The 22,057-nt window shown below is 34.2% G+C and overlaps 1 protein-coding gene across 1 annotated transcript; it reads left to right on the top strand.

Moving 5' to 3' along the window:
• Positions 1-668: 668 nt before the first annotated feature.
• On the top strand, positions 669-13,427 carry LOC133198258 (uncharacterized). The gene is made up of 11 exons (XM_061334379.1): positions 669-854; positions 2,719-2,906; positions 3,450-3,693; positions 4,885-5,005; positions 6,449-6,587; positions 7,015-7,138; positions 8,955-9,093; positions 9,397-9,544; positions 9,708-10,440; positions 12,436-12,553; positions 13,229-13,427. The coding sequence occupies exons 1-11, from the start codon at positions 669-671 to the stop codon at positions 13,396-13,398; spliced, it is 2,310 nt and encodes a 769-aa protein (XP_061190363.1). The 3' UTR covers positions 13,399-13,427.
• Positions 13,428-22,057: the final 8,630 nt, after the last annotated feature.

Below are 22,057 nucleotides of genomic sequence, written 5' to 3'. Positions count from 1 at the left end.
CCAGGAAAACGTGTTACAACCACTTCTATCCAGGATTACCAGTACGTCAGAAACGTCAATCGTGGCTTCCTCTTTTTCAATCGTGTCCAGAGAACAGACACAGTAAGTCATGCTCTATTTACTTGTATTTGAAACGCATCATGGGCAGAATATTGTATTTTAATTTCACAGTCAAGAGATCGAGACTAACAACAGTCACCATGAGGAACAATATGCAGTTCCGAAGCATGGGCGTCAAAGGTGACAAGTTATTTATAAATAGAAAAAAAAAGATTGTACACCGTAAGTGTTTGGGATTTGTAGTGCACTAGTACTGGAATTGACTTTTCTGCTTTAAACTCAAACACTGTAAGGTAACATTAATGTGTGAGGAGTATTGTATTGGACAAAAATTTTTGCTATGTTGTGTTCTTGATAAAGTAATTTATTCCAGAAACTTTTATTGTAAAAGGAAAGATAAATGGAAAAGATAAATCCACACTTTTCAACAGTATGTCCCTTGGTATCTTTTGGGATATTAACCCATAGAAAATCCTGTATAGACCAACATTGTATCTAGAGGTTGTATATAGGGATACACACTACCAAGATCCCAAATAAACTGTAAGCTCTATGGCGACTGAACTTGCATTGATGATGCATGTTATTAGGTATGAACACTAACTAATATGCTTCGGAAGCTGGATCTAGACTATATTCACAGTGTGATTGAACAGCAATTGTGTTTAGAGCAGATCCATTTAAAAGTACAGATCCTGCCTGCACCAAACTTGTATCCACTAGATATATCTAGCGATGATGCATCTTTCAAAATATTTGTTTGGTGTGAGAGGTTGCCTTATTTATCTATCAAGGTGAGCTTTGTAATCTTTGATACCTAGATGTTTACATTTTGCGGCATATTTCACCAGATGGCTTAGTTGGTAGAGCATCTTGGAAAGGTTTAGAGACCCCAGGATTGATTCTGGTCTGTCGCATCTTTTGCCTTTTCTGTTACAATTTGATGGTAGTCAAGGACTTTGTAATGGATAGGTCTGTTTTTATCTATGATAACAACATGTGAGGAAGTCTCTTAATTGTAGTACAGATTTCTGTTTAAATGATTTTCGAGTTCATTAAATTAATGTATTAAAGACATAACGTACACTATGTTTAATACTAACTATGAAAATGCTTACGTTTTGAGTCAGTCCTTAAAAACTGCTAGAAATTGCCTAAGCAGCAAACATTTATGAAAATGAGCTTAAAGATTGTGTTTGTTGCTTTGATATATTTCTGTATTGCCTTAATTCTGATGTTAATTGACATGCTTTATATTTATTGAGCAAAGATTTGTAAATAGAAAGATTTTTTTATTTATTATAATAGCAATACTAATTAGAAAATGCTGAAAACTTTAAATAAGCTTAAGAAATTTTGAGAGAAAAAAATCAATAAATATTTGATACGTCAATTTTTTAATTGAATGATTTCATTGTCCAAAATTGCTTAACAATGGCATATTAAATATGCTTAAAATGCTAATTTGCTGAGCTGTGTGAACTATGTCATCAAGGATAATTTTTCTCCCTCTAAAAACTATGAACCTTAAGTATCAACTAAAATTGTCTTAGAGTATTTGAGAATTGATCTGGTAGTAAACAATAAATACCAATAAGATTTGTTTCGTGAATGTATAGTGTGATCACCTGTTAATAAAATCCTTTATTTCATATTTCAGTGATTTTGAGGATGGATATTTTTCATGTCATCTTAAGTATACATTGAATGAACTACTCTCAAGAAGGATAAAGTTCTCTCTTTCCTAGGATCAATTTATATTCAGATGTATAAAGAAAATTTAATTTTTTGTAGTTAAAAAAAAACATTTATTTCATCATTTTATTTCAGAGTTTTTTCATCAATTTGGTAAATTTTGTCTCACGAGTAAAATAAATTGCATATCATTTGCTTAAGGGAGCCGACTGGGGTTTTATTGTGTGAAAACTACAATTTCATACCATATGTAACTTACATTGACTTCAGTGTACATGCTAAGTGCAGGGAAAATCTACCGTCTAAATATTTTTAGGGGCCGTCTCAAAATACAGGTATATTTACTATAATATTACATGTATATGGGGAAATGCCATTTTTTCGCTCTTCAAAGCTATTCAAACAAAATTTACAATATACTTTTTGCTCAAATTATAATATGTGATGAGTAATACTATATTGTGCATTATATGTAAGAAGCATAAAATTCTATTGTCTGGTTTCCAGAGGGAGGTTTCTCAAAATGTCAAAATTTTACTGTTTTTATGGAGTACAAAAGGTGACAGTTACAAAGGATTTTTTTTTTAAATTACAAAAATAATTGTGAGATTTTCAAATCTCTATGTTTAAAATTTCAAGAGCTTATAATGTATACCTGTACTTCTGTTTTATAACATTTTTATGAACCCTTCTTAAAGACTTTCAGTTTATCCTAACGTCACAAACACACTACTACGTTGTCTATCTACCTATCGTTCGTAAAATTGCTTTAAAAAAATAGTTATATAAAATTGTAATAAGGTTTTTAAACCTGTGATTTCTTAATTTTGTTAAATTTTATTAATTTGGTGAAAATAGTTGCTTAAAAAGAATAAATATGCTTTATTTTACTATGATGCGCAAAGTATTACGCAATGGAAACCACAATCGGCCCCCTTAAATGTAGCTTCTGCGTTCTTCTAGACCTCAGCAGGCACATTTGGACCAATCAAGTATTACGTCAATGGCATTGAGATATCAGAGGGAACAACTCGCGACATATCAGCCACCAATGGAGTTGTTCATGGTCTAAATGGGGTCATGCAGAAAACAAGTCAAAAAACAGCCTATGGGTGGATCCAAAATCCAGATGATGCTACACAAAGCTTTAGGTATGTATAGACTTATTTCAGAGCAGGGTATACTGTAAATAACTTTTTGTTGGTGAAACGCAATTTGGCTTAATTACTTGGCACAGGTTTGAGTGCAGAAATTTCATTCTCGCAAATATTTTGGTTTGCAAGACTACCCAGAATTTCAGAAAAAATAGTGTCTGTCTGCAAACTTTCTGTTTCTGTTTACTTTCTAATTACTTTTTTATGGATGCCCTATTAAGTTCAATTTGATATGTTGGTGGATAGGCAGTAAGACGAATACTGATACTTAATTTGATTCTGTATGTTAACCTGTTTGGAGCTGGGATGGTGGGGTAGATTCCTAATTTTATAAAGAATGAAAGGGCAAAGAGAGAAAACTGCTGAAAATATTCCTCTTTTGAAATGTGAAAGTTCAATGTCTCCCCTGTGATTAAATAATATGTCTGTTTAGAATATCCAGAGAATGATGGATTGTGATTAAAACTTGTTAATTATTAAAGTATATTTACTTAAGATGAGTTTATAATTACAAACTGTTATTAAAAATTGAAATTACAGAAGATTCTTAGATTTGATGAGCTACCTATATGTGGTGGACAACATTAATGATCTTTCATCACCAGACAGGATCAACACCTTGTTTGTTCCCAATGACAGTGCAATGCAAAAGATACCTATCACCCAGTTGGACAAACTGAAGAAAAATCCCTTACAAATAGAACGGGTAAATATACACTTAGCAGATCCCACAGAATTAGAACAGGTAAATATACACTTAGCAGATCCCACAGAATTAGAACAGGTAAATATACACTTATCAGATCCAATAGAATTACAATGGGTATATATACACCTTACAGTTCCCCCCGAACTACAGCAGGCACTTACAAAATCCCACAGAATTATAATGGGTAAATATACACTTATCAGATCCCACAGAATTAGAACAGGTAACTCTACACTTATCACCTCCAATAGAATTACAATGGGTATATATACACTTAACAGATCCCCCCGAACTACAGCAGGCACTTACAAAATCCCACAGAATTATAATGGGTAAATATACACTTAGCAGACCCCATAGAATTACCACAGGTAAATACACACTTAGCAGATCCCATAGAATTACCAAAGGTAAATATACACTTAGAAAATACTATAGAATTCCAACGGGCAAATATAAACTTACAAGATCCCACAGAATGACAAATTATCAAACAAATCCACAGAATTAAAATGGGTAAACTTAATAGTTCCCCGAGAATTACAAGGCGGCTACATATACACATATCAACGAGAATTACAACGACTAATATAAACTTACTAGACAATCCCACAGAATTAAAAACGGATCAAAGAGTAAAAATAGAAAACACTTATAGTGAATTGACATAGCAAAGTTATTTTCATTTCCCCTGGCCTTAAATATATATCTTGAATTTAACGCATATAATGAATTTCGTTTAAAGGGAAGCAAAATCATCCATCCCCGGCACTTCATTATTAGCCTGTTTGACTGTATACTCATCAGACAATTCTACAGAATTACAACGGGTTAATTATATATGCATTTATTAGACAATCCCACGGAATTACAATGTGTAATTATACACTTATCAGACAATCCCATAGAATTACAAAGGTTAAATATACACTTATTAGACAATCCTACAGAATTACAACAAAAAATACACAAATATCAGATCCCCCAAAATTTCAATGGATAAATTTACACATATCAGATCTCAAAGAATTACAACAGATGAATATAGCTTTATCAGATTTCACATAACAACAACAGGTATGTATTCATATCAGATTCTACAGGAAATTTTCATCTAAAGGTTGCCCCTATCACAACCACTTTTTGTTGCAGAATGCTCAGAGCCTCCAACATTGTTCTAATTTTAAACGTTTTTAATCACTGAAAGTGCATAAGATTGCAAACAGAATACAAATGGTTTAACTTTAAACATATTTTTCAATTTAGATTCTTAAAGCTCATTATATTCCTAATAGAGCTATTTTTACCAACTGCATTTCTCATAATGAAGAATTTACTAATGCCGGAGGTCAACCATTGACCTTCAGGAAGTCGTCAGATAACAATGGTAAGTTACACGTAAAGCTGGTGCTGTTGTTGTAATATAATGTGTCTGTTACTCATGTATAATTTCATCCATAATCAAATTACATAATGAATAAATTATTTGCATTTTTTTTAATTTACTGATAATTGAAATACCTTGGTAAACATAACATTCAGCAAAAAGTATCCATCAATATACAGAAACAATCTATTTTGCTGATACATGGTTAAAAAAAACCCCAAACTTTATTATGTAATTTTAAAGAAATTTTAGACCAACACAGTATTAAATGTACTAAACATTTATTTTGTCAATCTGTGATCTTGCAATCATTTCTTAAATATAGAACTCATGTAACTTAACATTAAAGTCAGCTTACAGTAAAACAGGCTTATAATGAAGTGCCAGTCACGGATGATTTTGCTTTGTTGTAAACATTATACACATATCACATGGCTTCGAGCATGACATACCAAAATATTTGCCCCAAGGTGACAGGAAAGCCCTGGAGTGTAATGTTACGAGATGCCGAAGGCATAATCCAAAAATGCTTTCATGACGTTAAGAATTCGCTCCGTTGTTTAACAATCGACATCATAAAATCTCGAACCCGAACTATAATGTGTAGCGTAAAAGCGCGTGAGGATGATCGGGAGGGTGTTATAACTGCTTCCGTCGGGTGATAAAACCGTTCGAGGCGTGTTATATAACTGTTTTCGGTATGATTCAGCATTCTTCTGGGTTTATAGTATACATACATCACATGGCTTCGAGGGTGACATACCAGAATATTTGCCCCAAGGTGACAGGAAAGCTTTGGAGTGTTATGTCACCCGATGCCGAAAGCAGAGGGTGACACAACACTCCAGGACTTCCTTGTCAGCGAGGGGCAAATATTCTGGTAAAGTCACAGGGAAAACCATGTGGTATATGTTATATAACTTTTTTAAAATTAAAAAATCGTCTAAAATCGTTAAAGTTCAGACAAATAATCCAAGAATGCTTTCATGACGTTAAGAATTACGCTCAGTTGTTTACGTTTGCCTAGCAACCGAATTCATAAAATCTCGAACCCGAGCTATAATGTGTATCATAAAAGCACTTTAGGATGATCGGGAGGGTGATATAACTGCTTCCGTCTGGTGATATAACTTTTTCCGGCATGTTATATAACTGTTCTGGTGTGATTCGGCATTCTTAAGGGTTTATAGTGAAACTTACTGCATTTGTGACATAATGGGACAACTTATTCAAAAACTGTTATATAATTCCTTATATCTGTTACGTGCACGATATATTTTAAAGCCAATGGGAATGAAAAGCATCTCATGAGAGGCAACTCTAAACCATTTTTCATCTACATAAAATGATTGTTCGTGTAGCAATCTTATAAGCTGGTTGGTCAGTGTTTTATTTTTTTTTTCATAATGATAATAAGTCAAAATGATTCCTTCCTGATTACAGTGTATGTTAACAGTGACGGTGTGAGTGCAGCCATTATTGAAGGAAATATAACGGTGACCAACGGAGTGGTGCACGTGGTCGATCAGCTGTTGGGATTCGTGTACAATAACGTTCGTGAACAAATTCTACAAGAGGGAACGTAAGTTGAATTTCTTTGGGAGTCCTAGCATTTGGTTAATTGGATTAAAGAATGACAAGAGATTTTGTTGTTTTTTTCTGTAAACTCAAAAGTTTCTGGATTTCTAAAAATCTTTCCTTTTTTTCATTGGAATGTTTTCCTCTACTTCTTTCGAAAAGTATGTTAACTCAATATTTAGTATTTAAACATTAATCCAATCCCTTCCAAAGAAATAATGTAAACTTAAAAAAAACTTGGTTATTCATATTTAAAACTACAGGCCTGGGAAAAATAATAACTTTGCTTTATTCATAATATAAACGTGAATTCATGACATTAAGCATGATCACTGTAACAGTGTCTTATAAGTAAGCTGGATGTCCTTATATTTATTCAAATTCATTTTATTGTATTTTTTATTCTTGTATCACTTATTATTTATTTTAAGGAAATTTGACCAGCTGATAAATCTAGGCACGGAGATCACAAGGCTTACCCTGGCGAAGCCCTCGGGGGTAACTGTTTTCGTGTCTCTTGACAGTGCCTTCCAGAAAATCGCTAACACACCCTTGGTCAACTTAAACAGTAACCAGATACTAATAAATACGGTGACTATCTAGGCTACTTCAAAGCCAAAATAAATCATCATTTTTATTCAGATATTGACATATTCACATATTGAAAAGTGGGTGAACTCAATTTTTTATTTGAAAACTGAGTTACTCCCTTTTTCATCCATACCTTTAAAAGTTGTTAGTCTTTAGGTCTCAGTCATTTTCAGAATTATTTTCTTTTATGTATGCCCTTCACGCAACATTCTTAAGGCTACAGAAAGGGGGCTGGGCCTAATTTATACGGGAAATGCTTACTGTGACATCACACAAAATGAGAATTCTTCAAAATATTAGGAAATGAAATAATTTACGATTTTAGACTGTATAAGAGCAATGAACTATACCAAAACTCATTGCTGCATTAATTTTTTGTCGCTGGTTTAATCCCACACAAGAAAATATTAACAAGTTATTTATCGCAATGCACTTGTCGACATGACGTCATCATGAAGAGATTTAACCCCTTTATGTGTAGTGAGAGGCAGGTATAGAGTAATATTTTTACAATGAAAATGCAATTTATTGTCAAAAGAATATTATTTTAAAATATTAGTTAGACCATGAATACCAATGCAAAACTTTTGTTTAGTACCGCTATTTAATTATTATAAACAAAATCTATTTAATTAATTATACCGGCCCGCGTGGCGCAGTGGATAGAGCGTCTGCTCTAGAGTCGCGAAGTTAGGAGTTGATCCTTACGTCGCGGGTTCGAATCCCACTGTGGGGCGTGGAGACCGGTCCTTCGGATGAGACCGTATAAACCGAGGTCCCGTGTCGCAGTAGGTGCTGGCACGATAAAGATCCCTCACTCCTCAATGGCCGTAAGTACCGAGCATAGGACAAAATTTGTAGCTCTCCACCGGCAAGTGGTGGCGTCTCCATATGAGTGAAAAATTCTCGAGAGGGACGTTAAACAACATACAAACAAACAAATTAATTATACCGTGTTATTATGTACAGGGTTAGTGTGTTTAACATCGAGGTGCCTCATTAAATTGCCTTTTCGCAATTGCAAGGGCATACACTTAACAGATCTTGGCCATTTTTTGAATATACATGAAGGGAATATTCCTTAACTTTAAAAGTTGTTGTTTTTGTAAATTGGAGAGCATTACTTAATAGATATATAAAATGTTTTGTGAAAGTAACACATATTTCAACTTGAACCTAATTACTTGAATTTCAAATGATAAAATTTGAATTTCATTTGAAGCAACAGCACTTTTCAAAATTTACAGGATATGTAAAATCGACTTATCACTTAATTTTTAAATTTAAATTAGGGTATGCCCTTGTGATATTGAAATTTGTGCATGAACTCCGAAAATACGTATTATGTGCATTTATCACGTGAATGGCTAAGCAAGTGACAAAACTAAATTCAATACAGAGTGGGGTGTGCTATGGTATTTCAAATAATAATATAGTCATTTAATAATGTAATAGTTTTACAGAAATAAATACAGTTTTCAAATGTATCTATTTGGGTAATTCCTTATTTCGTCAATTTCTTCATAGTACGCATTAACAGTGCTACTCAGTGGTTAAATAACAGCATTACCGCATCCTAAGATTGTAGTGGATACGACTGAACAAAAGGCTATGATTATGAAGAATATGCCGGCCTAATGGCCATGCAGTGATAAACAGCCATTACTTCTTATGGTGTTTTCAATTGACCCAGACATCTAGCTTAGTAAGTAGGGTAGCTACTATGGCTATGATCTTTAATGCAGCCAAGATTATTTCACTGTTTTTTTTTTTTTTTCAGGTGCTTTGGCTGCATATTCTAGTACCCAACAACCCAATTATTATCTCCTCCTTGCCAGCATTAAGCGGCTATGAGAATCGTCAATACAGACGAACCATTTATAATGGCGAGAGTGTCACCATTTATAATGAAAGAAATGGTAAATAGTTGCATATTGTTTGTCTTTTTCCAGACCAGTAAGAAAGAGTATGCATTGGATGAATTTTTAACCTGCTGATCTGACCCCCCCTCCCCCCCCCCCTCCAAAAAAGAAAACAAATGAGAATTCAAAAATATTCTCTTGGTTTTAGAATTGCAATTTTGATTTATATATATTCATGTTTATATAGGGGATTAAAGAAGGAGAAAACACGGTGATTTCATATCAACCCTTGTCCATTTATTAATAATAATATTTTCTATAAGAAAAAAATTTACAAAGCAATGTCATTTCTATTTTAAGAAATCTGGGTACAGGGAGGTAATGTGAAGGCTCGCGTGATCCGACCGGATATAAAGACTGTTAACGGCATGATCCACATCATTGATTCCGTTCTAGGAATCCCCTACCTGGATCTCCCCATGCTGATCTGTCATGACATTTGGCTACTGTAAGTGCAGTTAGGTCATAAACAATGATGATCAATAACCATTACATCCTTGAGTGAATGAAAAAAATATTGGACTTAAGTGACATACCAGTCGTTCTTTTTATTGTAAGACTGTGTTTCAGAACCTTCAATTTTTATATCTTTAACATGTCTTTCAATATAGGCGTACATACGACTATATGAGAAGAGTGGGACTAACAAATTACCTGACGGACAGCAGATTCACGGCAGAGAAGTGCAATTTTGAGATATATGGCTACCCTCCAAATTACGGATCAGCCGTGCTCACTAATCAGGGAACGAACTGCCCTACTTACTGTAGCCAGGCCCAGTATCAGAATCAGTACCCCTGTAACACAGCACAGTGTCAGACAAATACTGGTTCCACCACATGTCCCACTTATTGTGCCCAGGCGAATTACCAGAACCAATACCCATGTAATACAGCCATATGTGCCAATACCAACATTGGAGGGGGAACAACCTGTCCAACATATTGTTCACAGTCCCAGTATGCTAATCAGTATCCGTGTAACTCGGTCATTTGTATGTCTGGGGGGTCTAACTGTCCCGCCTACTGTTCGCAGCCCCAGTACGCAAAATCCCAGCAATGCCTAACGTGTAATGGGGGCTCAACAGCCCAGTGCCAGAATGTGAGCTACTGCAGCGACCCAAGCAATGCTAACAAAAGTCCGTGCAACACGTATCCGTGTAACATGCTGAATGGCATGAATACAGGATCACAGAGTTCCTCCGACTACGACATGGGGTACTGCGGATCGACCAGCGTGGCGTGTGAATTCACAGTCTTTGTTCCTAATTCCAGTGCTATAGACTACATTTCAGTGTCACTTAATGGAAACAGAGTCATGAGAGACACGCCAAGATTTCAATATGTAAGTGGAAAAAAATAGAAGATTCTCACTGAACCCTATCAAAGTAAAAGAGTTTCTGTTCAATTCCAGGAAGACGGATTTTTATTCAATTGAAATATGTGGAGATATCGAACAGTATTCGAGCTCAAAAGTCCATTAAACATTACAAAATAGGAGCAGAGCAAACACTGACCTCTAAGACATCGGAGTTGGGATCAGGTGCCATGGAGGAGTGAGCACCCCCTGCCGACCGGTCACATCCGCCATGTGCTCCTTGTCATGATCGGGAAATAACGGGAAAAACCGTCGACAGTTCAATGTGTAATGATGGCCTAACAATTAGTATGAAAAAAGTCAATCAGCATTTGACTTAATGATAGATTGTACTTGCTGACAAGTTCATTGTATCGAACATAGAACTTACAAAATGATGACTTTAAACGAGACTGCTGATATTCTTGTTTAATCAACTTGTTTGTCAATTACTTACCTCGTTTTAGAAATTGTTCATACGTAGAGCATGCTCTTGCGTATCGAATCAACTGAGAGATATAAACCCCATATGCAGGTGATAAGGGTATATTGCTGCATAAGTAAGAGAAGTTGACGATTGAAAAGTTAAAGTCATCACGTTTATCATAAAGTTTTTTTTAGCTCAAGTGATCAAACGTTTAAAAAATATCCTTTGTCACATAAACTTCATGTTCATTCTGTAAACCGTCTATGTTTATAACAGTTTATAATATACAAAATTGTATATAAAAACCTACAGAAAAACTTCTAAATATGTTCGAGTAGGTCATGTAGTTTGCAATTTGAATCCTTATAAAAGCATTTCTCATAAATAACTATTTTATAATAAATCTGCAAGGTGTAGTTCTGTACCTTACTACGTCTATGTTGTACATTTGGGCCTACGAAGCGTTCTTTGCAGGTGTTTGGTGCTGAAAGAAGGGTTTCTTAAAGATTCCCTCAAGAGGTTTGTGATCCTAGTGCACTCTGATTCTTCCTTGTCCATACATGTACTCGTCGAACCTTTCACACCCAAGTACGATGTTGAGGCATTCTTTTTCAATTTTTGCGTATCTTTACTGTGTTTGTGTCATGGTCTTGTCATGGTCTCTATTGTCAGCTCTTTGCGTATTGCTTTTCCAGTTACAGAATGGACGTTTTCATTCAGTTGAATAATTTTCATCTTTTCAGAAGCTTCCTTGGACAAAAGAGGGAATTGTTTGGTATCAACAATTTGGAATTCTAGCTTATACTGCATCCATTTGGCTCACTATTCATTATTGCCTGTTCAACGGGTTTCGTTCGTGACCAATCATAGAGTGTAAGTTTTGAATTAATCTTTTGCATTGGTGGATCTCTATTTGGTGCAATATTTCAAAAGTCCTTGTAGCTGATAAGGTTCATGTTGAACATGTATCTATTTGGCATTTCATTTCATGTGCATTTTTTTTCTACAAGTTTCATTTTCATGTTGACAAACCATTGCTTTCCAGAGGAATGTACTGATCAAATAACTAAATTCACTCAGCGTCTTCCAGTTTTTTCCTAATGCTACATTGTCTGTTTTCTTAGAATTGGTAAGTGGTGTTTGTTTGTAGATTTTCACGAAATTATTCATTTTGTCACTCTTGCTGTATTTCATTATATAATCAATTCATCAATAATATCAACTGCATTATAAACTCGTTCATGTTTTCAGAGGTTTACTACATCTATGCATTTGTTCTTCTTGATGGATAAAATACGAAAATTCATTGTTCTCATATTTATGTTGTATTTTAAGTTAGCTTAGTAATAAATTGCTTAACGCTGAAGATAATTATCACCGTCCGGCAGGGGATGCTCACTCTTCCATGTCACCTGATCCCATCTCTGGTGTTTTAGAGGTCTGAGTTTGTTCTGCTCCTGATTTGTATTGTTTTTATGGCCTTTTGAGCTTGAATACTGTTCGTTATCTCCATATATTTCACTGAAAAAACTGCTCAAATTATGATTATGTTTCAGCTGTTTAAGAGACTTATTGTTCCAGGGCGTATTTTCTTAGAGAAGCTGGGGAATGGAACCCATGAGATAAGAATGATTTCTGGAGAGACTGTTAGTCTCGTTAAATCAAACCAAAGAGGTAATAAACAGAAGCCTTGACTAAACGTTGATTAATTTGATGAGAATCCTCACTACATAAGTGTGGGGTTGACGTTTTGTATTGGTGTCAGTTATCAATGTGTGTTTGTCAAAACGCAGTGTCCTTGGCACTCCGGGTTGTACATTGTAATTTGGGATCATTTGCTTTATTCATTAAAAAGCGCGTAAATTTGTCTGTGTCGTATCATTTAACGTCATTTTGATTCAAGGGTTTATTTTAGATGTCAAAAGCATTGTACTGTGAATGGGGGTAACCGCTATGTAGAAAGAAAAATTTGATTAACCAAAAACAAATGATAGAAGTATCTAATATAGTTGTATGTAAGTTCGAATTTAAATATCGATAGACTGTGATAACTGAAAACTGATAGAAGTGATATCCATAATATTTAGTTTAGAATTAAGGCATCTAACGCATTAGTTTATCACATTTATCAAGTGTGAGTCGTATATCTCATAAACACGTGACGTCTGCAGTTGGTAGAGCATTCATTAAGAGCTATGAATAAGGATTGTGTAGCTAATAAATATTAAAAGAACGAGCAAATTAAATGTATGCACAATATGTACATCATATGATCGTATTCTGAATGTTAACTTTTCACGTTTACTAACATCTGATATATTGAATAATACATTTTCATCTTTTTTTTAGATGTGAGGATATTCTTTGGAGGAGCATCAGCGAAAGTTATCCACATGGATGAAGGGGCAACAAATGGGGTCATGCATATCATTGACCAGTTGTTATTTGTTCGGGAAGATCTTACAAGAAACATCACATCGTCGAGTAATCTTGAGAAATTGCAAGAGATTCTGGGATAATATTGTTAAATCATGAAAACAAAAGGATACTCAGTATATGGAATGTCAGATAAAAGTTTACTAATTTTTTGAGGATTATTTAAATTAAAATTTGTGTCCCTAAAACAAATTAAATTAAGATAAGAAGCTATTACTTTTCCTGCCTTTTCATCTTTCACTGTCTTTTACAGTATAACTTCTATGAGCTAACAAATGTAGTACCTTTCTCCAGAAGAAAGTACGTTCTTCCAAAAATGGATCTTTCAACGCGGGCTCTAGAAATGACTACAACAGTAACTTCCTTGTGTTTCCATTACAGTTGAAACAATTACTAGTAATGTATAAGGTTTCACCATACATTCCCAGATAGAAACAAGCATGCTATATACTGTTCATCTTTTTCAAGATGTGGAACTGGAAATATGCATCAGCAGTTTAATGTAGCAGTCTTGTCATACATATGTGAAATCCATTTATTGGGTCTAGAGGCCTAGTTATGATGGGAAAAACACTTTGATAAAGTGATTTACATGCATATCTCTTGTTGTGTAATTATATGATGTTTATCGGTAAAATTCTTTGTTTTTTAATGATGAAAAGATTCTACACTAAATACATCAAAACAAAGTTTAAAGTCTACAGAAAATGCAAGTAATTGTAAAACAATGGACATATCAACAACGTCAGACCTTGAACTATGAAATCACACAAAATGCCTTTTCGCCATTTACCCACCTTTGTCATGAGTAAGGAATATACATGACAGAAGGTATTCATGTTAGCACATCACATCACATACATGTGTAATGATGGAGATAACTTATTAGCTATAGACTTTCGGATTTCCAATTCTACGTATAGATTTCAAATTAAATGATCCAATACACTACAAATGTTTTGTTGTTCTTCAATATCTCCTCACTTATATGGAAAGCATGAGGTCTGTAGACAATACCAAATCTATTGTGTTATATTTGTGTTACATAAAGTGCTAAATGATGCAAAGATCTGATGAAGAATTAGTGTTTCTTCAATACGCCAATAACTTGTACATTGCGTGTTACATGTATTTTTCGTATTTACCAAATGGATAATGTATATATATAAATAATATACATAATAATAATATACATAAACAAAACTATGATGACTATTGCAAAAACTGTTTCAATGGTGTTCTGTTTCTTACACGATTTATCTTCACCTAAAAATAAAAAAAAGGAAATTACTTTCAGAATATGTTTCAGACTGAATTAATATAGAAGTTATTTATGGTCATTATAGTCAACAAGTGCAACGCAAATGCGAGCATCTCCTCGTAAAAAGCATATCTTTTAATAAAGACAGCATTCGACACCGATCCCGATGCAAATTACGTCACTTCCGTTTCTCACAAAGACAAACTAACACAATCACAGACAAGAGCGTTACTATATCCCCTCCAACTCCCTTGTGAGGGGATAAAAAAGAGTTTAATTCAATAGCGTTCTTTAAACTCTAACATAATTCTTCAGAGGATATGCATATATTATAAGTAAACTCTGAAATACATCTGTCTTTAATTTTATAAAGTGTATATATCTATTGCAATTGAAAAAAAAAATCTTACAATAAAAAAATAAGATAAATTAGACAACAGGAGAAGATCTTCAGATTATAGTCATTATTTTAGATTCATTTTGTAACCTAACAAAAAAAGTATCTATATTTAAAATTCGTACATTTTTGCTTTATACCTAGTGATACAAGTAAGACTATTTTCAAATAAACAAGTTTTTTTTTAAATATGATTATTAAATGCATTATTTCTAAACTTTTTCTTCAAATAGTCTTTTAGCTTTTTGTAAAGTTGGCTGAAATATGTAAAGGATTCCAGAAAAGAAGATAAAAGAAATAAAAAGTGTACAGCATGCGTGCATTTCTTATGAGAACTCGTACATGTATCGCAACTAAAATAGGATTTACTTAGAAGCATCTTATAGAAAAATCCATTTTGTTTCTTCCACAATAGAGTTCAACATACCCATCAATATTAATTCGACATTCTATAATAGATGAAAGTTGAAATCGATAAGAATATCGCTTTACATCTTCTTTGTATGGCGCCTGTTTTTTTTTCCATCAGTCACATTTTATTTTGGAAACAAAAGAAAAACAAAAGAAAGGGGCTTGAAATTTTGATAGTGTAAAGTTTGTAACTATAGCTTTTGTAAAATTCCAGAGTTTCTGACCTCGTAACCTATAATATGACCTTTGATCTGCTTTTCAAAATAGCCTCATTACGCCGATATACACTATGTTCTTTGAACTATATACACTATGTACACGCCGATATACACTATGTTCTTTTTCGGCCACAATATACAGTCTTGTTATATGTCTATCAATCAATACACGGGTTAGCTCCATCTTATTATTGAGGATCTTATAATTTAATACAAGTCCACCAAATCATTGCGATCTGAGTCAACATCGCGGTTAGTTATTCCAAAAATCAAGACAAAGACATATGGTGAACGCCAGCTCTGTTGAGCAGCAGCGCTTTTGTGGAACGACCTTCCTAATGAGACAAAACAGGCCCAGTTCCTGGACATTTTTAAAAGACATTTAAAGACACATTTTTATAGAGTAGCTTTTTAAATACTTGGAGCACACATTTTAGCAACAAATCTCAAAAGAATTTCTAACATTCACAGTTTTTAATGACGTAATTGTATGTATGTAACTTTACAACTTTAATGTTATAATTTCTAATACACATATGTTAAATTACATGTAATTAATCTATTCTTAGTTCTTAAATTATATTTATTTGCGTTTTATTGTATAGCGCTTTAGGGTAATTTTATTAATATTTAGCGCTTTATAAATTCATGTTATCATTATTATTATAACAAGGAGTTGTAAGTCTTAACTTTTTAGCATGAACACTGCTTTTCATCATAAAACATTTTGAAAATTATAGCATTATAATCATGCACCTAACTTTCGACTTTGTCCTACTTTTTAAGAATACCACATTATCTTTATAATTTTTAAAGGTAGTACATTGATAACTTGCATACATATTGCATTTTTATGACCTCATGACAGTGTAATTTCAAAGGGTCTAATTACATATACTAAAGCCCCCCCCAAAAATAAAATAAAAATAAAATGAATTGCTGAGCGGAAATGAATTTAGATTCCGGGTATATTTCTGGGTTTGCAATTCAAGTTAAGTTATCGCCCGACAATTGCATTAAAGACAAAATCACACATTTATCAAGCTACAAATCTGACTAGCCCCCCACTTTTTTTTTCAAAGATAGGCATAATATAGGCATTGGAAATTGGTGCTTACCTTTTTCCGTTGGTTTAGCCCCCCCCCCCCCCACTTTCAATTAGCCACCCCACTTTCAATTTGCTTCCGACGCCTATGTTCATCATCAATGTTGCTACTGCAGATGGATTGCATGTACGTTCTTGATTAAATTTGAACGATTGATTGATTGATTGTATGTTGTTTTACGTCCCGTTCGAGAATTTCTCACTCATACAGAGACGTCATATACCAATGAAGGGCTTCAAATTTAGACCTTTACTCGGCACTCAGGGCCATTGAGCAGTGAGGGTTCTTTATCGCGCCAACGCCTACCGTGACACCGGGCCTCGGTTTTTAAGGTTTCATCCGAAGGACCCTCAACTTTCACTTCAAAGTACAGAGTGCTTGGCGAAGGAACAGTTACTACCTGTTTATTATCGACTTATGTCAGTCGAGGCCTTGATTCGAACACACGACCTTCCGATCACGTAGCGAGCGCTCTACTTTTAATTTGCAACATAAAGATTCAGTAAAGTAACTTGAGTGCTGTCCTTTAATGAGGTCAACCCCAAATAGTACCAAACATTGGGGTGTGCATGAAATGAGTGCTTTATTTTTAGAAAAATTATTTCTAAGTATAGGAAGCCCTATACTAGGGTAATCAAAATTAATAATGCAAACAATTTTCTTGTCAAACGATAAGTAACAAACCAAAGTTACAAAGGCTTCTGTGAGAACTCTGTGAATTTTTACCCCTAGACGGCGACCAAAATACATGTACAACTTTCGAAAAGTGACGAAAGTATAGATTTATAATTACCACAAAATTTTAGTTCAGTTTATAATTTTGGCTACGAGATGATCGAAATTACACAAAATATACTTACCAAACACTTCTGCCTCCACTATCTGAGAAATCTTAGATTGTACATATTTAATTTCCTCTTGCATGTCAAATTCTTGACTAGTTGGAAAATCTTCAATGAATTCATCAATATTTATCTCGATGAAACTGTCCAACTTTTGTGCCAGTGAATTTTCTGTGCTCAGAAAACTAATATTTCCTGCTGTAATTGAGAGCTCAGAAATGGAGCAGCATTCTAATGCATTGTCAATAAAATTTTGTAAAAGGTCTCGGCTTTTCTTAAGTCTGGTTACATTACACGTAAGTTTATCAGATGTCCTCTTATTTGCATTTATTTCGTAGTCGAGTAAACTCCTGATTTCTTCCCTGATGCTTCTTGCAAAAGTTTTTTTGTCACTCAACATTTGGAAAAAATAGGAACTTCTCCCAAGAATACTTAGATAATATATAGTCTTGTCGGTAATCTTCTTCTCTTTTGCTTTGCATTCCGACAAAAACTTAAGATCTTCCATTATTTTATCTTGCATTATTCTATTTTCAAAATACATGCATGTTTCCGTGCCGAGAGTGTTTTGTAGTGTATAGAAACCTAGTACTCTGTTGTATTCGTTTCTCCTTCCTAAGTTTACAGCATTTACTTCTAACCTAATAAATTCTTCTAAGTGGAACGGGCTTTTCACTACATCTTTAAATCTAGATATAAGCTGATCAGTCATCCTCTCCGATTCTTTCTGCTCATACTCTTTTAAAGAATGGATGCCTTTCCTTATGGTTGCTACTAATTTTTCCCTCCCATTCGTTTCTTTAATTGTTATAACTGAACGTAATTTCTTGATTTTCATTAAAATCTTTCTTGCCTTTTCTGTTTTACTTTTTATGTGTTGACACTTCTCGTACATTTTCTTCCTCCGAATTTCACATTCATTGTTGACGTTCGTAAAGCTATGATCAATGTGGAACTGGACAATGCAATTGGCACAAACAGGCTTGTGACATGTTTGATTCTTGCAGAAAAATTTCAGCTCGTTTTTCTCATGACCATCCAGAAGGCAAATATCTGTTAAATCGGTATTTCTCCCTGTTGAGTCATTTGGAGTATCGCTTTTACAGTCAAATTTGTGGTTTTGACACGCGTTTTTCTTTCTCTTTTCAGAGCACGTATAGCATAATCGAATGTTACAATTAATACAGAAGGCAAAAATGCTTTCATATATCTGACAATCATTGCAGAGGGTTTCAGAAGCAAATGTGATAACCAAATCTCTCATTTCACGTCTCGTGTTGTCCTTTGGAAAGATCAGAATGTTTTGTTTTTTATAGCATACGCTTGGTTACACAGTGGGCAAATTATTTTCTTATGCGAGGAATGTTTTAAAAGACAGTCAGTGCAAAATGTATGATTGCAAGGTAACATTCGAGGAACATGTGCATTTTCGTCATAAATGCTAAAGCATATTGTACATTCGCAAAACGATTCCAGTTTCTTGACGAACTTTGTAATATCTGATGTACACATCTGAAATAAATTACATTGATTAAAATTTATAGTGTTCTTTGTCTTCAATTTGCATTTTTTTTTAAAATGTGTGTTGTTTTCTGTATCTTTAAATTTAATGAAATTTAAAGAAAAATCTTGGAAATTTACTGCAAGATACCTGAACGCCTCCGTAAGGCAAATAAAAATATATAGAGATAAAAAACAGTATTCAAGCTCAAAAGTCCATTAAAAGAATACAAATCAGGAGCAGAGCAAACACGGACCTCCAAAAACATCAGAGGTGGGATCAGGTGTCATGGAGGAGTGAGCATCCCCTGCCGACCGGTCACACCCGCCGTGCACTCCTTGTCATGATTGGGAAATAACGGGGAAAAAATTGCGTACATTTGTGATCTGCCTTAATACGAGCGGGACACACAACAACTTCGGCTCTGCTTATAGCTGAAAAATCTGGGATACAGAATTGTTTTCAATTTATTAATTTTTTCAACAAAACATGCGAAATTTCAGAATTCTTAATTCTTACCGTTAAAAAATAAAAAGGAAGAGGAAAAGCAAGGTTTGGTGTAATAATAATGAGGAATAATAAAAAATGATAAATATTTAAGCGAAACTTCTGATACCTTCTTAATAGGAGTCCGTGTCTTCTTAAATGCAGAAGAATAGAGTATTTGTCGAAATCTTTGACTACCATATATATGATACCTGTAAAAATATCCACATATCAAACATTAAAAAATGAAAAACATGTAATTCAAAATATTAACATTTTTACATTGTAAAATGTATAAAATGACTGTGTATTGAAAGTTTGATACTAGCAAATTGTCATTATTGTGTATCTCCTGGTTGTGTTTGCAGGCCCAGTCAGAGTAAGCTAAATGTATCAAAACGTGCTAGTACGTGTCCACAAAAAGTATATACATGTATATGTAATCGTTGTTTCGTTTTAAGCAAATGCGGTATATACAATTTAACATACATATAATGACGATTGTCAGAGGAATTTATTGATACCTTATGGCGGGATGTCATTTTATAAAGATCTGAATGGAAAACTAACTTTGATTTTTTATTCATAGGTTTTTAATAGAATACGAACAATGTATATATTATTATTTAATGCATACCTTTTGTCTTCTGTTCATTGACGGGTGGCGTGTTGATCACGTGTGTACACAAGATAGGTACAATATGTTAAAACTTAAAAAGAGTTACATCTCTTACTGCAGTACAGGTTATCTATAGCGAAGTGGTGATTATCCTGAGGTGTCAGTCATTTTTTTATGGAACTCCTCTTGTTTTATCTATCAAAATAATCATAATATCTTTACCCATGGCCACTTACCCCCTTTTATTAGCTCACCTGACCCGAAGGCTCAAGTGAGCTTTTCTGTTCAAAGAGTGTCCGGCGTCCGACTTTCGTCCGTTGTCTGTAAACTTTTTACATTTTCGACTTCTTAAGAACCACCGGGCCAATTTCAACCAAACTTGCCACAAAGCATCCTTGCATGAAGGGGATTCAGGTTTGTTCACAGGAAGTGTTGGCCCTCTTCCAAGGGAGATAATTAACAATTTGTAAAAAAAAAAAAAAAAAAAAAAAAAAAAAAAAAAAAAAATTGGTGGCATCTTTTAAAAATATTCTTCTCAAGAACCACTGGGTAAGAAAAGATGAAACTTATGTGAAAGCTTCATTACAATGTACATACTCCAGATTCAAATTTATTCATATCATAATCCCGGGGGTAGGGCGGGGCCACAGGAGGGGGTCAAAGTTTTACTTAGGAATTTATAGGAAATGTCTTTAAAAATTTTCTTCTTCAGAACAGCAAAGCCTTGATTTGTCATATTATAATAGAAGTATGCTCAGGTAGTGTAGTTCCAGTTTTGTTTTAATCATGACCCCTGGGGGTAGGGCAGGGCCACAAAAGGGGTCAACGTTTACCATAGGAATAAACAGGAAATATCTTTAAAAATCTTCTTCTCCAGAATTTTAACAGCTACATGTAAGCCATTATTAAACATATCAATACAGAAGTATCCTCAGGTAGTGTAGATTCAAGTTTGTTCAAATCATGACCCCTGGGGTTAGGGCGGGGCCACAACAGTGGCTCAAGATTTACATAGGGATATAAAAACCCTTAATGGTTAAGGGGCATTTGAGTAAAACGCATTGAAGACTTCAAATAGTGGAATGACCTGACCACCCTTGGAATGGACTAGCCTAAGGGAATATAAGGGAAAGGTTTGGGAAAGTCAGGCATTCAGAAGGTAGCTGTAGAAGTTGGACGATGAATTAGCAATAAAGAAGTTATGGTATTCTATCCTAATAGCAAAAGACTCAATGAAATTGAATACATAACAGATGGTAGGTGTTGAATACACAGTATATTTAGACATAAATAATTCCCATTTATTACTATTAGCATGTAAGGATGGGATGTGTCCTAATTTATTACCTTGAAATTTGGTCACCTGAGTCACTAAATTTATTGTTCCTGTCAAAATTTCAGATGCTGATTTCAGCTGAAGAGTGACCAGGTTAATTTATTTGGAGCAGATTAAAGTTCTTAGAGCAGGTGAAAGTTTTTGAAGCAGGTCTCATTTCCAAGTAACTATAAGCCCTATATTAACCAAACTTGCATGGATGATACATCTAAGAATGCATACTACCACGCTTGCTTCGGATGCTGGATCTGACCTACATTTTCCAGATGAGTGACCAGGATAAAGTTTTGGAGCAGGTCTCATTTCCAAGTAACTATAAGCCCTATATTGATCAAACTTGCATGGATGATACATCTAAAGATGCACACTACCAAGCTTGCTTCGGATGCTGTATCTGACCTACATTTTCCAGATGAGTGACCAGGTTAAAGTAAGCTAGAAGGGCTATCTGAACCAAACTTGCCTGGATGATGTACCACATGATGAACACTCTCAAACGTGTTTCAGATACTGAATATGACTTACATTTTCTGGATGAGTGACTAGTTTCAAGTTTTTAGGTAAG

This window comes from Saccostrea echinata, unplaced genomic scaffold (assembly GCF_033153115.1).
Source record: "Saccostrea echinata isolate AGI-Se365-2 ecotype Australia unplaced genomic scaffold, CSIRO_AGI_Sech_v1 ptg000033l, whole genome shotgun sequence".
Classification (NCBI taxonomy): Eukaryota; Metazoa; Mollusca; class Bivalvia; order Ostreida; family Ostreidae; genus Saccostrea; species Saccostrea echinata.
This window is presented reverse-complemented; position numbering and strand designations above follow the sequence as displayed.

Excerpts from the sequence above, each read along its gene's own strand:
- LOC133198258 (XM_061334379.1), top strand. The coding sequence starts at position 669 with ATGCTTCGGAAGCTGGATCTAGACTATATTCACAGTGTGATTGAACAG. Across the intron at positions 2,907-3,449 it reads GATGCTACACAAAGCTTTAG|AAGATTCTTAGATTTGATGA; the intron begins GTATGTATAGAC and ends TTGAAATTACAG. Across the intron at positions 3,694-4,884 it reads ATCCCACAGAATTAGAACAG|ATTCTTAAAGCTCATTATAT; the intron begins GTAAATATACAC and ends TTTTCAATTTAG.